Source organism: Equus przewalskii, chromosome 15 (assembly GCF_037783145.1).
Source record: "Equus przewalskii isolate Varuska chromosome 15, EquPr2, whole genome shotgun sequence".
NCBI classification, from domain to species: Eukaryota; Metazoa; Chordata; class Mammalia; order Perissodactyla; family Equidae; genus Equus; species Equus przewalskii.
In genome coordinates this window covers 8499272-8516451 of record NC_091845.1, presented here as the reverse complement: position 1 = coordinate 8516451, position 17180 = coordinate 8499272, and the positions used below count along the sequence as shown (strand labels likewise).

The 17180-nt window shown below is 52.6% G+C and overlaps 1 protein-coding gene across 15 annotated transcripts; it reads left to right on the top strand.

Annotated features, from left to right (window-relative positions):
* Positions 1 to 1282: 1282 nt before the first annotated feature.
* On the top strand, positions 1283 to 17085 carry BRPF1 (bromodomain and PHD finger containing 1). Of its 15 annotated transcripts, none has more exons than XM_008543080.2 (14): positions 1283 to 2142; positions 4045 to 4653; positions 8067 to 9026; positions 9864 to 10026; positions 10427 to 10558; positions 10975 to 11103; positions 11904 to 12213; positions 12540 to 12860; positions 13182 to 13466; positions 13955 to 14102; positions 14632 to 14768; positions 14871 to 14989; positions 15338 to 15492; positions 16242 to 17085. In XM_008543080.2, exons 2-14 carry the CDS (start codon positions 4055 to 4057, stop codon positions 16423 to 16425), a joined length of 3642 nt encoding a protein of 1213 aa, XP_008541302.1. In that variant the 5' UTR covers positions 1283 to 2142; positions 4045 to 4054; the 3' UTR covers positions 16426 to 17085. The 15 variants fall into 15 exon arrangements, with proteins under 15 accessions (XP_008541302.1, XP_008541299.1, XP_008541301.1 ...); XM_008543077.2 differs by having other exon boundaries at positions 1723 to 2142; positions 10975 to 11121; XM_008543079.2 differs by having other exon boundaries at positions 1728 to 2142; positions 12537 to 12860.
* The last annotated feature ends 95 nt before the right edge of the window (positions 17086 to 17180 follow it).

Genomic DNA, 17180 nt, shown 5'->3' with positions numbered 1-17180 from the left:
GTTCATTTTACACATGAGGAAACTGAGGCTCAGAGAGGTTAAATCACTTATTAAAGAGAACTCATTAGTTTGATTCCAGATCACAACATCTTAACCAGAAAACATATTCTTGAAGTGTCAATTTTATTAGGATGTTTTTGGGAAGACATTGTATATGAAAACACATACATTATATTGGGTACGATGCAAGGTTTGCATTAAGACAAAACTGAAGCTTCCAGATGCTTTGGAACCCCAGATGCTTCCAGACCCTTTCACACTCCTCTTTGATGGCAAAACTGGAGAGGCTCAGCAACAAGCATTGTTCAACAAGCGGACTCTCCCTGGCACTCGAGTTCTCCGAAGTCCCCAAGAAATGACTAGAGTTTTCGAGCTCCGTTTTACAAATAAGGCATTTGAGGCAGGAAGAATTTAACAACTTGCTCAAGTTCAGATAGCTACTAAGTGGCCCAGTGACATTAAAATCAGCTCTGTTTTTTTTTAAGATTGGCACCTGGGCTAACAACTGTTGCCAATCTTTTTTTTTTTTCTGCTTTATCTCCCCAACCCCCCCCCCCTCCCCCGGACATAGTTGTGTATCCTAGTTGCAGGTCCTTCTAGTTGTGGGATGTGGGACGCAGCCTCACCGTGGCCTGACGAGCGGTGCCATGTCCACGCCCAGGATCTCAACCTTGGGCCGCAGCACAGGAGCGCGCGAACTTAACCACTCGGCCACGGAGCCGGCCCCAGCTCCGTCTGTTTTGACATCACCTTCTAACTGGCAACCCATAGCCATGATGCATCTCCAAGCCAACCTATGGAGTTCCCAGCATCTGAATTCCATTTTACCCTACACAAGCCCTTTTATACCCCTTCAGCCCTCTGCACCTCCCCAAACCCGGCCCTTCCCTCCGGATCCACAGCTTCCCTCCAGTCCCTCTGCTTTACCTTTCCCAAGCCCCTTCCCTTTCCTTCAGCCACGCCCCGTTATTCCTAACTTGGTCCCGCCCTTTCCCTCCAGCCCCGCCCCTTACCTTTTCCAAGCCCCACCCTTTCCCTTCAGCCTCGCGTCGTTTTCCCAGCTCTATCCTTTCTCGCTAGCCCAGCTCCACCTTCCAGGCCCATCCAAAGCCCCGCCCTTTCTTTCCTGAGGCTCACTCTTCTGTTTAGCTCCACCCTTTAGCTCCGTTCAGCCCCTATTCTCCTTACTGGGGCCCGCTTTACAAATAGCCCCGCCCACTACCCCGAAAGTCCGGCCCCATAGACTGGTTCCTTCTCTTCCAGCCGCGCCCCGCCCCTACTCATAACTCGGGGCCCCCTTAGGCTCCAGCCCGCGTAACTCTTGCTCCCGGCCCTGCCCCCAGCCCCGCCCCGCGGCTCCGGCCCCGCCTCGCCGGTTTCCTCGGAGACCAAGGCCAGGTCCCTACCGCAGCCGCGGCGCCAGCAGGAGGGAGGGAGAAAGGAGGGAGGAGGGACGGAGGAGCCAGAGGGGGAAGGGAGAAGGGCGGGCTCCTCACCACCTGCCCCGCGCTCACCGTCCGTGGCCGCAGATTCGCCACCAACGGCCCGACCACTCCGGACCCTGAGTACCGCAACTTCACTCTCCAGAAACTCAACTCTAAGATAGAGATGCTAGAGAAGCTCTGTGGGGTGTCCAGGGGTGCCCCTGAGTCCCAGAGAATGGCCTCTCGAGCCTCAGCGGGCCGGCGGGGAACTGTGGCGAAAGTGCAGCTCGGCAGCGCCGCGGCGCCGCGTTTACCCTGCGCAGACGCCGTCGCCGCCGCTGCTGCCGCCGCCGCTGCCACTGCCTTTGCCGCCACCGTCTCCGCCGCCGCCGCTGTCCCCGTGCTGCCTCCGGGAGCCTCTATTGTTCCGGCGGCGCCGGATCCCGAGGCCGGGCAACCTAGGGGTTCTCGAAACAGGCGGCGGCCGACGGAGTTGAGACACCCGGGCGCCGACGGGACCGGGAGCGGCAGGGGTCAGCGCGGGAATCCCGGAGAGCCGGGGCCAGAGCGTGGGGCGGCAGGGGGCCGGGGCGGCGAGGTCTGCGGTCTCCGGCGTTGAGGATCCCCCTCCCCGGCCCGTCTTTCCCCGCCGGCCTCCCAAGTGGGGTCGGAGCCCCGGCGGGCGCTCCCGGCGATGAGCCCGGACTCGAGGTGGCCGGTGAGTGCGGGCCTGGGACCAGGGCGGGAGTGGCCAACGGGAAAGGGGTAGGCTGCTTTCGTGGGGCGCGCACTGAGCTGCCCGTCCCTAGTGCACCTTGGGCCACTCCAGCCAGGAGAACTGACAGTGCCTTCGCTCCCAGCCGGCATCTTGGGGCACCAGTGTATCCTTCGGGGCTGCCTGGGCCAGTGGCAGGAGAGGAGCCCTGTCTAACTTGTTACACTTCGACTAGGGGAAACGTCGCCGCATCCGGGAGAGGGCTGCGGGCACCGCCTTGGCCCGACCTGATCTCTCCGGCCCCCGCCCCTTACTTCCTCCAGCCCCCTGAGCTCCGCCGCCGCCCTACCCCTGAGCCCAGGGCCCTCCCCAAGGGCTTTCAGGTCTAAGTTCTCAACTCCCTCCCCGCTGCTTCTGCCGCCGAGTCCCAGCGGGACATCTGCTGGGGGCTCTGTACTGCTTAGGGAACCAGGGCAGCAGAGCCGCAGCATTCACCAGGGACCCATCATTGAAAGAGAGCTTGTCTGTGCCTCCAATTGGTTTGTGTTTAGAGACAGACGAAGGTAGGAAGTAGAAGTCAGTTGGAGTTGAAGGAGTAGTTATACTGATTTGGAAGTCAGGGGCTTTTACAGAAAGACTGGAGTAGCCCACTTGCTTGGTTAAGTCGCAGGAGGAGAGGCCAAAAGTGGTCACTGTTTGAATGGGAGCTCAGGGTGGCTTTGCCTGGAATGATGCCAAGCCCCTAGCTGAATTGTTGAACTCAGCTAGGCCTGGAGAAATTGGGGCAGGTTCTGACCAAGCTGGGCTTCCTGGGGGCTGGTGCCATCTGCTGTCTCCACTCACTCAGGAACATTGGAGAGGAGGAAAGGAGGGCCCTGAGGACTAGCCTGGAGCTGACTGTGCCTGGGTTGTGATGTTCCTGTTTGTATCCTTAAGGCCTGGTACTACTCCCAGGGCCAGGGCCAAGGCATGGGCTTCCCCTAAAGACCTCAGAAATGAACTAATTCTTCCTATAATCCAATGATTTCTGCCTGAGTCCAGGACTAAATCATTGGCTACTCATTCAAGCTTCTACACAGGGTAACACTAGCCTTTATCCATCGCTCTCAGCTCCAAATCTGGTGATCCCCTCATTCAGCTATTCAGTCAACAGGTTATTCATTCATTTGCCAAAGACTGTGTCCACTATATGCCAGGTACTGGTGATATAGAGGTGGGTAGGCTCTGATGTCTACACTGCGCAGCTCCCAGTCTAGTGGGAGGAGACAACTTCCAGTATGGTAAGTGCCATGGTGGAAGTAAGAATGGAATGCTGTGGAAACACAGCTCTCCATGAGAGAGACAAAAAAGTCATAACAGAAGAAATGACATTTGAGCTGGGTTTTGAAGAATGAGTAGGAGCTCACCAATTAGGATGGAAGGCATCCCAAATTGAGATCATCTTATAGAAAGGAGAGGTTATAACATTGAGGAAATAGCAAGTTACCCTGGGTAGACAGATGCACAGCTGTAACTGGTGAAAATAAGAGTCTAGAAAGGAAGACTAGGGCCAGACAGTGAAAGGAGCACCTTGAATGTCCTCATAGGGAATTTGGATATTAGGCTGAAGGAAGTGGGGAGCATCAGGAGGCTTTTAATCAAGAGATTGACATTATCATTGCTATTTGGTAGAAAGATCAGCCACATTATGTGAGATTAGGCTAGAAGAGTTGAGAGATAGGGCAGGATGGCCAGAGGTCATGGGGCCAAGACCTTGGCCCTGGTGTGTAGGAGATGGCATTTGGAGATGCTGTAGAGGTGGGCTGGTCAGGTCCCTTGGAGAGAGGGAGGACCGCAGGGAGTGGAGTAGAGTGGGTGGCCAGGAACTCTTTCTCAGGCCTATGCTAACTGATCTGTACATTCTAGATGTGACAGCATGGGGGTGGACTTTGACGTGAAGACTTTCTGCCACAACTTGCGGGCAACTAAGCCACCATATGAGTGCCCCGTGGAGACCTGCCGCAAGGTCTACAAGAGTTACAGTGGTATCGAGTACCACCTGTACCACTATGACCACGACAACCCACCACCTCCACAGCAGACTCCGCTCCGCAAACATAAAAAGAAGGGGCGCCAGTCACGCCCAGCCAACAAACAGTCACCCAGCCCCTCAGAGGTATCCCAGTCACCGGGCCGTGAGGTGATGAGCTATGCACAGGCCCAACGCATGGTGGAGGTGGACTTGCATGGCCGCGTCCACCGGATCAGCATCTTTGACAACCTGGATGTGGTGTCAGAGGATGAGGAGGTCCCCGAGGAGGCTCCTGAGAATGGCAGCAACAAGGAGAACACAGAGACACCGGCTGCTACTCCCAAGTCAGGCAAGCATAAGAACAAGGAGAAGCGCAAGGACTCCAACCATCACCACCACCATAATGCTTCTGCAAGCACCACTCCCAAGCTGCCAGAGGTGGTATACCGAGAACTGGAGCAGGACACCCCTGATGCCCCACCGCGGCCGACTTCCTATTATCGGTAAGGCCACCTCCGCCTCCCAACTCTGGAAAACTGGTCAAGCAGGGCTTAGGAGCCGGAAAGAGATGACAAGGAGCAGATAGGAGAGTGGCAGGGATAAAGGATAGTGGAAGCACAGGGGTACTACCAGGGCAGTGAGAGGAAAAGTGCCCCAGCTAATGACAGTGGCACTTACTGTACATTGCTACATGCACTGGGTGTTTTATAGCCACTCCTTTATTTTATTCTCACAACTCTCTCAGGTAGGTATTGTTCTCACTGCACTTAAGAGGGAGCCAGAGTCCAGAAGAGGGGCCAGACTTCAGGAAAGTCACATGCCAGTAGATAGCTGAACTGGGATTCAAACCCAGGTTCCTCTGACTCCAAAGCTGCATTGTTTTCACTGTATCCCTTTCTGGTTCCTGACCCTGTCCATTCCATCATTGTGTGACTTTGGGAAAGGCATCCAGCTTCTGGTGTTTTAGTGACCCCATCCGCAAAGCAGGTATAATATTCCTCTGCCGGCATAAAGGTAGAAGACTACGGACACTAATTTCATAAGGTCCTCAAAGCAATGTGTAAATCTGCAAGGGCAATTTTCCCATTACTTGTTCTGTTATTGTCACCCAGGCTTTAGCATACATAAGCAGTATTTTCATCACCTATGTCTTATATTCGTCCAATGGCCCTTTGATTTATTTCATTTAATTGTTTCTTTGGTCCCCCACTTCCTTCCAAAAATTAATCACAGTGGCTCCTAATAAAATCACAGGTATAAGGCTAAATTAGTTCAACATGAGATAAAAATGAAGGGATGGGGGCAGTGTGGTGGTGAAACTACATACAGAAACCCTAGCTGAAGGATAGTCCAGAAACCAAGTATAAAACTTCTCTCCGAGTCTTGGCATCCAAGGCCAAGAGGGCATTTGGATGAGTTAGTTAACAAGCAGTCTTTGGTGTCAACTAATCAAAAGGCCTGATCTCTGAGAAGCTCTTGTAAAGGTTTTTATATGAAAGGTAGTTTTTACCAGAAGTGCAGTCCGTGTGATGTTATACTAAATCTCGGTTCTTTAATAGCATATCTGTGAGAACCCAAGTGATTTGGCCCGGTATGTCACTTTCTCCCTTGTTCACGTGTCAGCCAGTCCTCTCTTTGATCCAGCCCAGCTGGTTCAGCCCAGCTCCACCTCCTTCTGGCTTTCCACTCTCTTTACTGTTAGCACTGACTGCTGTGACCACCACCAACTCACAGACCCCTCTCTGGGCCTGCTGTCCCTCCTAATGTCTCTTCAGCACTCTCTGCTCTGCTAGGCATCCCAGCTCGCTCCAGTCCTTTTCTTCCTCTCACCACTCAGATTTACTCTTTCCTCCTGGGGATGAGATCTGTTCTCCAGGGCAGCCATTCTCAGCTGGTGTACTGCAATCAGTTGGGAGGTGTATTGCATGTAATTTGTTACTACTATTAGCAGAACTACCCAAGTTTTGGAAATGATTTGCTTTTTATATAAATTTGAGAAGATTTGAGGTCATCTCTCTAATAATATCACTTTCTCTTGCTTGCATCTGATGTGCTTTCTTGAGAGGGAGAGGGGGTGGAGCGTCAGCTGGTGTGCTAGGAATTGTACATGACATGCAGCCTGCCTTATCTGTGCTGCAGCCTGTAATCTGGGTGCACTGTGGGAGTATGTTATGCACCATCACTTAACATCACATGTGTCATGGTAAAGAAGAGTCTGAGAGCTGGTGGTAGAGCCTGAAAGGGGCCTGATGGTTCACACTAGCCCTGAGCCACACCCTTTTTCAAGGATGAGGACATTGCAGTCACCTTGGGGAAGGGGTACAGGGCTAAGAAAGAAGCTGCTTCCTATAGACACAGCATTTTAGTCTCTCTCCACTCTTCTACCTGCAAAATGCCTTTCAAATGAACAACACTGAGTGCCTATTTCTGTACGGTGAATCACACATGGTCCTTGCCTCTATCCTGTAGTGGAGGAGTTAGACACATAAACAGTTATAATACAAAGCAAGGTGGGTCAGAGCTATACAAAAGCTAATAATAAAGCTGACATGTATTGAGTACTTGCCCCATCCCAGGTACTGTTTAAAGCACTTTACCTGCATTAACTCATTTAATGCTCACAACAGCTGTGTGAAATAGGTTCAGGTTAGCGTCACCACTTTCAGCTGAAGAAACCAAGCCCCAGGGAGGTTAGCTCACTTGCCTGCAGTCATACAGAGCATGGCTCCAGAGCCTATGCTCACCTGGCCTGCTCTAGCACCCAGAGCCCCCAGTAGGGGCAGGGAGGGACAGGAACTAACATTAATCTAGGACCTGCTGTGTGCCACTAGACTTAGCCCATTCATTTCTGTAATTCCACTTAATCCTGACAGCATCTTTGGGAGTAAGTAGTAGTAGTCTCATTCTATCATCAATAAAACTGAGGTTCAGAAAAGAGCAGTGATGTCCTAAAGGTCACAAAGTGGCAGAGCTAGGATTTAAATCCAGGTTTGTTAGAAGCCAAAGCTCCATTCTTTCCATTGTAGCTCCCAATACTAGAGTTCAGGCCACTTAGAGCATGGCAAGGGTGTGAGGAGTCTGCTCTGTATCCCATGCACCTGCAGCAGCCCTCAGCTCCAGTCCTGCTGGCCCAGAGAGTGCTGGAGGGTGGAGTTTGAATCCTAGCTCTGCTACTTCTTGGTTGTGTGACCTGTCTGTGTTGGGCAGTTAATTAACTTCTCAAAGCTTCAGATTCCTTATCTACAAATGAGAGCAATAAGAACACTGACCATATGGCTGTGGTGAAAATAAACGTGGTAACATACCACAATGCCTGGCTCATGGTAAATGCTCAGTATATCTTAGCTATTCTGACTTATCTCTCAAGGTTATCCAGAGAACAGTAGTACCTAGAGCTTGAGGGAGCCCTGAGCTGATGCTGCACCAGTGGACAGAAGACCATTTAGGACGCTACCAGCTAGTGCTAAAACTTATATATAATTTGCAAGTGACACCTGAGGACCTTCCTTCCCCTGACGCTTTGCACTGTCATCTAGACCACCCAGTGGGTCCTAGCTGCCCCACCCTCCTCCCTTCGGGAGTCTGGCTGAGCCTCTGCACTGCAAAGGCGGCAGTGTAGCACCTAAGAAGCAAGCTTTGGAATCTGTAGGCCTGGGTTCATATCCCAGCGTTACCAGTTTCTCACAAGGGAGCTAGGGCAGGTCAATTAACCTCCTCAAACCTTAGGTTTCCTTTTCTGCAAAACAGTAATGATTATGGGACCTATAGTACCTGGGATGAAGGTGAGGATGGAATGAGACAACATGTATAAAGGCACAGGCCTGGCATGGAGTAAGTGCTTGGCAAATGTAACCCATTGTCTTTAAGGGAGGGAAATCTTGACCATATGATGCTGAGCTGCCTGTGTGTACTGCAGGTACATTGAGAAGTCAGCGGAAGAGCTGGATGAGGAAGTAGAGTATGACATGGATGAAGAGGACTACATCTGGCTGGATATCATGAATGAGCGGCGGAAGACGGAAGGAGTGAGTCCGATCCCACAGGAGATCTTTGAGTACTTAATGGATCGGCTGGAGAAAGAGTCCTACTTTGAGAGCCACAATAAAGGTGACCCCAATGCGCTAGTGGACGAGGATGCTGTGTGCTGTATCTGCAACGATGGTGAGTGCCAGAACAGCAATGTCATCCTTTTCTGTGACATGTGCAACCTGGCTGTGCACCAGGAGTGCTATGGTGTCCCATACATCCCTGAGGGCCAGTGGCTGTGCCGCCGCTGCCTACAGTCACCCTCCCGTGCTGTGGACTGTGCCCTGTGCCCCAACAAGGGTGGTGCCTTCAAGCAGACAGATGATGGGCGCTGGGCCCATGTGGTATGTGCCCTGTGGATCCCTGAGGTCTGCTTTGCCAACACAGTCTTCCTGGAGCCTATCGACAGCATCGAGCACATCCCACCAGCTCGCTGGAAGCTGACCTGCTACATTTGCAAACAGCGGGGCTCAGGGGCCTGCATCCAGTGCCACAAGGCCAACTGCTACACAGCCTTCCACGTGACCTGTGCCCAGCAGGCTGGCCTTTACATGAAGATGGAGCCTGTACGGGAGACAGGTGCCAATGGCACCTCCTTCAGCGTCCGCAAGACGGCCTACTGTGACATCCACACGCCCCCCGGTTCAGCGCGCCGCCTGCCTGCCCTGTCCCACAGTGAGGGTGAGGAGGATGAGGATGAGGAGGAGGATGAGGGTAAGAGTTGGAGCTCAGAGAAGGTCAAGAAGGCCAAGGCCAAGTCCCGGATCAAGATGAAGAAGGCACGGAAGATCCTGGCAGAGAAGCGGGCAGCAGCACCTGTGGTATCGGTGCCCTGCATCCCGCCACACAGGTATGTTGGGAGCGGGTAAATAGGCTGATGAGAGAAGAAGCAGCTCTCTTGGAGACTGACAGCCCCCTGAGTCGGGTGACAGGGTTGGGTTATCTTCTTCCTATCAGGAGTTACATAGAAGTTAAAGAAAAAAAACCCAAAATTCCAAAAGAAGTTAGCTCTAGCAGGTCACTTGACTTTTACAGTAGGAGCCAGAAACTTCAGCTTTTATCTGGCAGACCTAACAGGTGTTTTGAACTGCCCTTCATTTTAATGGTGTGGTTTAAGTTAGGAAGAAAGAGGATGGAATAGCCACCAGCCACAATGGAAGAAATGGTCTGACCCTGAAGGGAGAAATGGAATGAAAAAAGGGGGAAGGAAATGCTCAAGGAGTTGCAAAGTGGTTACTGCCACAAATGAGTCCAAATGGGGGCTGCGGTCATCAGTTGTTTTTAACTCTCTCTTGTCCGTATGTATTCAATTTCCTATAGTTTACTGCTGTACAAGCGTACTTCATTTTAAAACCTTCCAATGCTCAGTCTGAGTGGGGTATCCCAGGGTTACACAGTGCTCTGGGCTACAGTGACAAGAGCAGTCTTAGGGGCCAAGCTCCCAGACCCCTTGGTGAACAGGGTTAGGGATCTGGCTTAGTGCTGGGAGCCTGGCTTCCTGTCTGCTGAGGTGCCATTGATGACACTGTTTGCTCTTCTTTGTCTTAAGCCCAGTGTCACAGACCTTTTTGACAATAGACATTGCCTCTTCAGCCCCATTCAGGAACTCTCACTGACCAGAGACCCCCATTCTGCTTAAGAAAATCAGAGCCCAATTGGTTTTTCTCTTTGTTGCCCGGCTTCCCAGGCTCAGTAAAATCACCAACCGCCTGACCATCCAAAGGAAGAGCCAGTTCATGCAGAGGCTGCACAGCTACTGGACACTGAAGCGGCAGTCACGGAATGGGGTCCCACTGCTACGTCGCCTGCAGACACACCTGCAGTCTCAGAGGAACTGTGACCAAGTCGGGGTACTGTGTCAGATTCCCTGTGGGCTCTGGGAACTAGGGCCAGAGGGACGAGGACTGAGATTTGTGACAATGGCTTCCAGTGCGCCAAGGGCTTAGGCTGTTTCCTCCTTTAAGCTAGCTCTCAAACCAGGCTCAGGATGAAATCCTTAGGGATTAGATCAGTGGAATGTGTTCATTCATTCATTCAGTCCATAAGCATATATTGAGCATCGACTCTGTGCCAGGCCCGGGGACTCGTAGGTTGAGGAGCTCTCACTTTAGCTGATGAGCCTGCCAGTAAATCACTGTGCTCCCTTCTTTGGTTTTACCTGCCCTCAACGCAAGTTTCCTGGGCTCTCCTCCCCTCTGGCCATTCCTCTGGCTCCCTCTTCATCTCTTGATCCCCTTTTTGCCTCTACAGAGAGATTCTGAGGATAAGAACTGGGCCCTCAAAGAACAGCTCAAGTCCTGGCAGCGGCTCCGGCATGACCTGGAGCGAGCTCGGCTGCTGGTCGAGCTGATTCGCAAGCGGGAGAAACTCAAAAGGGAGACGGTGAGTGCTCCTGGGCCAGCTCTGTTTTACAGAGGAGTAAACAGACCCAGGAGAAGGAAAAGTATGTGTCCCTTGGCCAGGAAGCAACAGGGCTGATACTGGAGTCAGGTCTTCAGACACTCAGTGTGCTCTCAGGCCCACCGGAAGCAAAATGTCACAGGAGAGTATGAAGGGAACCCTAAATTATGTGATACAGGTAGCTGGCACTGGGAGTTCAAAGAAGGGAAAGGCAGAGTAGTCGGGGGAAAGTTTCACTGGGTGGGGCCTTGAAGAAGGTAGACCTGAGTGAGTATGCCCAACTTGGGGTGAGGGGTGGGAAGGAAGGCAAGTTTCCAAACCAGCTGCGACCATCTCCTCAGACCTCTCTGCCAAGGGATTGGCCTGGGCCAGGCTGATTGGGCCTTTGTGTGTGTCAGATCAAGGTCCAACAGATCGCTATGGAGATGCAGCTGACCCCTTTCCTCATCCTTCTTCGCAAAACCTTGGAGCAGCTCCAAGAGAAGGATACAGGCAACATCTTCAGCGAGCCGGTCCCTCTGTCTGAGGTAACCGAATTGGACGAAGTAAGAATCCTTTCCCCTCACTCCACCTTCTTTCTGTTCCTCTCCCAGTTGGACCCCTGATGCAGGTCTGGGCCAGGGACTAGGAGGGGACCTTGAAGAGAGGGGCTGGTGGCTTTGGGGCTCCAAGATGAACTGGAGCCACATGCATCACCTGGACTCTGTCTTATCCCTGTCATACCCTAAGGGCCCAGAATGGGAGGCAATCTGCACTCCTTCCCCAGAGGCAGGGACTGAGTCTGCCAAATGAATAATCCCAGGGCAGGAAGACACTTTCGGGGTGCTGAACCCTAGAACGGAGACTTTAGAAGGCTCAGCACCTAAAGAACCAGCTCTGAAGCCCTAGGTCCTGACTGGCAGACTCTTCTCTCTAAAAGGTATAAAATGAGAGGCCTGAGGCAGCAGCCTCCTTATAAGTCTTAACAATAAGTAAAAAGAGCTATAGGAATGCAAGGTGGTGTTATTGCCAGAGGGTTTCCCTAGCCATTTTCTTACTGAAGCCTAATAATGGCTCTAGGAGGTAGATTCGGCTGTAATTTCATTACTGTTTTCCAGGCGAGTAAAAGAATGCCTAGGGAAGTTAAGAGACTTGCCAAGGTCACACAGCTTGTGACTGGTAAAATTAAGACTAGAATCCAGTTTTCCTTTCCCCTGTGCTATATGCCTGCCTCTAATTGTGGTGGGAGGAGGTTGCTGGATGCATTTCGTGGGGGCTTGTTAGGAGCAGGAGTTTGGGGGAATGAGGAGCATATCTCCACTTAGCCACACTTACCCTGCTTTCCCAGGTACCTGACTACCTAGACCACATCAAAAAGCCCATGGACTTTTTCACCATGAAGCAGAACTTGGAGGCTTACCGCTACCTGAACTTTGATGATTTTGAGGAGGACTTCAACCTCATCGTCAGCAACTGCCTCAAGTATAATGCCAAGGACACCATCTTCTACCGGGCGGCAGTGCGGCTCCGAGAGCAGGGTGGTGCTGTGCTCCGCCAGGCCCGGCGCCAGGCAGAAAAAATGGGCATTGACTTTGAGACGGGCATGCATATCCCCCACAGTCTGGCTGGAGATGAGGCCCCACACCACACTGAAGATGGTGGGTGATAAGTCACACACACACACATAGAGGCCAATGCCAGGGATGAACAGCTTTCTAAAAGTCCCCTCCTGGGATCAGGCAGTGTAGGCAGGAAGCAGCTAGGCTGAGCAGTGGTGAGCTATCCCCAGGAATGCTCCCTAAGAAGCCAGACTGGGTGAATGGATAGCAGTGCCCCCCATTCCTCATCGTGGTGCTGCTATTTTACAGCTGTTCCTGGTGAGAAGCTAAGGGGAGAAAAGTGGGTTTCCTACTGCCTGCCCAGGTTCAGGGGGACCAGAGCACTACCTGAGTCTGACCTTTTCCCCCATCCCCACCCCTAGCAGCAGAGGAAGAGCGGCTGGTTCTGCTGGAGAACCAAAAGCACCTGCCAGTGGAAGAGCAGCTGAAGTTGTTGCTGGAGCGGCTAGATGAGGTGAATGCCAGCAAGCAGAGCGTGGGCCGCTCACGGCGTGCAAAGATGATCAAGAAAGAGATGACAGCGCTGCGGCGGAAGCTTGCCCACCAGCGAGAAACTGGAAGAGATGGGCCTGAGCGGCATGGCCCCTCCAGCCGGGGCAGCCTGACACCCCACCCAACAGCCTGTGACAAGGACGGGCAGACAGACAGTGCCGCCGAGGAGAGCAGCAGCCAGGAGACAAGCAAAGGTCTGAACCTCATAGCAAGGTGGACCCCAAAGCAAGCTAGACTTTGACTCTGCAGCACACACTCAGCCCCTGCCATTCCCCAAGGCAGAGGTCCCTCCTGCACAGCTAGCTGCACTTTCTACCTCATTCCCCAATCAGGGGCCTCTTAGCTGCCTCTTTGCCTATCTGTATAAGAGAAAATGTTCCCAATTCCATGCCCCTCAAATCATCTTCCCAACTCTAGTGGAATAATGGTCCTATATGCCCAGAGCATACCCTGGACATCTACCCTTCCCACATCAGGCCCCTCACCAACTCTCCTTCTCTCTTTCTCTGCTCCAGGCCTGGGTCCCAACATGTCCTCAACCCCCGCACATGAGGTGGGCAGGAGAACCTCAGTTCTGTTCTCCAAAAAGAACCCGAAGACAGCTGGACCGCCCAAGAGGCCGGGCCGGCCCCCCAAAAACCGGGAGAGCCAGATGACCCCCAGCCACGGAGGCAGTCCTGTGGGGCCCCCCCAGCTCCCCATCATGGGCTCCCTGCGTCAGCGCAAGCGGGGTAGGAGCCCCCGGCCCAGTTCGAGCTCAGACAGCGACAGTGATAAATCCACAGAAGACCCCCCAATGGGTGAGCCTCACCATCACCCAGCCCCCTCAAGAGAGTGAGCAAAGCTGCCATCCCTCCCAACATAACTCTCACCTATCCCTCCATTTGCCTATAAAATGTCAGAGCTAGAAGGGCCCTCAGGAATCCTTTAATTCAATCCCCTCATTTTACAGATGGGGAAACTGAAGCCTAGAGACACTGATCTAGCTAGATTCCCATCCAGGGCCCCCTCCATTGTATCACTTCACCTTTTCTCTTCTCACCCTCCTTGGGGATCTCCTGCCCTTTTAGGCCATTTGTGTCCTAAGGCCAGTAACTGCCAAGGGGTGGGGCAGGGCTGTGGCCAACTGTGGTGGACACTGTCCAGAGCTAGCTCTGCTGGCCAAGGTTGGAGGAATTTTCCAGCACAGAAGGGGAAGCCAAGCTCTAAGTCCCTCTTACCCCCATGCCATCTCCTATCTACATCTTCCTGACCGATTCCTCTCCTCCTCCCCCTCCCCCCAACCAAGACTTACCAGCCAATGGCTTCAGTGGTGGAAACCAGCCAGTGAAGAAGAGTTTCTTGGTATACCGTAATGACTGCAGCCTTCCCCGGAGCAGCTCAGACTCTGAGTCCAGCAGCAGTAGCAGCAGCAGCGCTGCCTCAGACAGGACCAGGTACCAGCCCTCCAGATCAAGGCCTGCCTCTGGGATGCCCTTCCTTTTTTCCTATGGGAAGTGGGGTAGCATCCATCTCATCCTAGATTAAGATGGCTCAAACCCAACATTCTCTGCAAAATAAATGAAATAGATGAGAATGTCACTATAATGAAATGGAGGGAACCATCCTGGGTTAAGCTGATGTTTTAGAGCAGAGGGCATAAACTGATGCTTTGTGGCCTGGATTTGGCCTGCAGACATACTTTTTTTGGTTATCCCAGTTTTTGTATTCTCTTTAAAAATCAGATCTGGCTAATCTAGCCAATATTGCCTTTAGACAGTGCATGCACTTATCACCACCGCTGCTAAATCCACATCAGTCAAATCACAGCCAAGCCCCTCAAGGTGTTTGAGTTTGAAATGCTTCCAGTAGACTCTGCTTTCCAAAAGCATTAGACCCTGGGGGATTAAAGAAGAGAGGACACCCACCATGCCCTTCCCCACTCTTCTGCTCCTTTGAGCTGAGCTCCTGTTGTCTTTTCCACAGCACAACACCCTCAAAACAAGGCCGGGGCAAGCCCTCCTTCTCTCGGGGCACGTTCCCAGAGGACAGCAGTGAAGATACCTCAGGCACTGAGAACGAGGCCTACTCCGTGGGCACTGGCCGCGGCGTGGGCCACAGCAGTAAGTACCCTCGCCCAAGGCCCAGAATGCCGGGGGCCCAATGTCAGGGCCTTGCCAGCCCCCTGGCTGCTGATCCATCCCTTCTCTCCCATTCCTGTGAAGTGGTAAGGAAGAGTCTGGGCCGGGGAGCCGGCTGGCTGTCGGAGGACGAGGACTCCCCCCTGGATGCTCTGGACCTGGTGTGGGCCAAGTGCCGAGGGTATCCTTCGTACCCAGCTCTGGTAGGCTTCTGCTTTTCTTGTCATACCGCTTCCCTTCCAACTCCAGAATGCAGACTCACAATTAACAGACTTTTCCTACTCTCTGCTGAGCTGCAGAGTACACAAGGGTCTTTGGCAGATAGACACTTAGAGGTCCCTGGTTAGTTTTTCCATCTCTCTCTTTTCCTTCCCTTTGCCCCTTGGGCTCTGAAATAGTTTGAGAGGAAGCCAAAGGACAGCATTGCAGCAATAGTAGCATGATAACTTTTTCTCTGTCCCCTCTTCAGAGGTAGTCTCCAAATTCTTGGGTCGGGTAAGCCTTCAGGAAGAAGGGGACTGAACCAAACCAAGGTCTTATTACACCCTCAGATCATTGATCCAAAGATGCCCCGGGAAGGTATGTTCCACCATGGGGTTCCCATCCCTGTGCCCCCACTGGAGGTGCTGAAACTTGGGGAGCAGATGACCCAGGAAGCCCGAGAGCATCTCTACCTCGTCCTCTTCTTTGACAACAAGCGAACCTGGTAAGAGAGGAGGGGAGCATTAGATGTGACTCACAGCCACAGATGCAGCCCTGGGTATAGAGACAGGCTGCTAGGAAACTCCAGCAATAAACAGACAGACTGGACTATCACAAATCAGTGGGGGAGGGACTTAGATCTTTGAGCAAAAGGGTTGAGTTGACCATGAGACTGAGACTGAGTGGGCAGTAGCTGACAAACAGCTGTAGCTAGGAACCAAAGGACCATCAGTGACTGTGACACTTGTGGGGGTGGCTCCCCACCCAGACTCAGGTAGCTTCTAGTCTTAGATTTCCACCTCTGCCTCCATGGTGACAAGATGAGGATAAAGCAGGCATAAACATTCAGCCTCTGAATCCCTGTTCTGTTACATTTACATATGTAGTCTTTTTATTAATTGTCTGCAGAGGATATTTAATGTCAGTAAAGTCTGCCTGGAGCCTATAGGACAGGGTAACTATTTCAGGTTAGGTCAGGGTTCCTCCTTTTTGCACCCATAAATACCCTGTGGTGATTCACCACCACACCACACCTCCCCCCGCTGTGACTGTTGACTGGGCTCTTTTCATCACTAGACTGTGAGCAGTTCCTAGAGGACAGGGACTGTCTCTTGATCGCTGTAACCCCAGTGCCCACCAGAGCTTGGCCCAGAGTGGGCGCTCATTCATTTTTGAATGAATGAAGGAGTGAGGAAGGCTGGTGTTTGTTGCTCTCCCAGAGATGACTTATTTGATCCTCACCTTGTCCTACAGGCAGTGGCTGCCCAGGACTAAGCTAGTTCCTTTGGGCGTGAACCAGGACCTCGACAAGGAGAAGATGCTGGAAGGCCGCAAGTCCAATATCCGCAAGTCAGTGCAGATCGCTTACCACAGAGCTCTGCAGCACCGCAGCAAGGTGCAGGGGGAGCAGAGCAGCGAGACCAGCGATAGTGACTGATACTGCCCAGCACAGCCCAACCTACAGTGCCCTGCCACCTCTCTCCTCCCCTTTGCTCAGTGTCCTGGAGTGGCACCGGCCTCTGCACTGACTCATTCCTGGTCTTGGGGCCAGTCTCAGGGGAAGCTGGGTGGGGGAGGTCCCTCCCGCCCTGAGTGCAGCTGGACTGTACAGAACACTCCGAGAGCCCATGGCTCTGCGCTAGGAGAGGGGAGGTCCCACAGGCCAGAAAGCTCCAGAGACCTCACGGCATTGTAGTACAGGGTGGTGAGCCAAGGTTAGGACACTGCATAAAACAGGCCATCCACCACCTCTGCCTGCTCATGCCAGGAGACTCTGTAACTGCCTAGTGGCCTGAGGCCCCTGCAGGTGGTGTGGTGAGCGGGCATCTGCCCAGCCTAGCAGTGGGATTGATGTCTGTCCAGCCCGGAAGAGGGGCACTAGGTGACCCCCTCCCCTGCTGTTGTAAATACTGTAATTAGCGGAGAATTTAAATTATTCTCATTTGTAACTGCGTTTCCGGTCGCGCCAGAGTCATTTGGTACTAAAAAAAGACTGGGGCCTGTCCCCACTTCCCTTCTTCCCATAGATTCCCTCACCTTTCAAACTGGTTTGTATTTATTTCAAAGGAAGGAAATATATTGATTCTTAGAAAATAAATGGTCTATTTGGAATTCTTGGTTCTTGCCTTCTGCCAGGGCAAAGGGAGGTTCTGTCCCCAGGGAAGGTAAATAATTGGGTCCAAGAGGTGATGG

What these genes read in the sequence shown, in the direction of transcription:
- BRPF1 (XM_008543071.2), top strand. Translation starts at nt 4,055, where the DNA reads ATGGGGGTGGACTTTGACGTGAAGACTTTCTGCCACAACTTGCGGGCA. An exon ending in CCCTGCATCCCGCCACACAG is followed by an intron (nt 9,027 to 9,863) that starts GTATGTTGGGAG and finishes CCGGCTTCCCAG; the next exon opens with GCTCAGTAAAATCACCAACC. An exon ending in GGAACTGTGACCAAGTCGGG is followed by an intron (nt 10,027 to 10,426) that starts GTACTGTGTCAG and finishes TTGCCTCTACAG; the next exon opens with AGAGATTCTGAGGATAAGAA.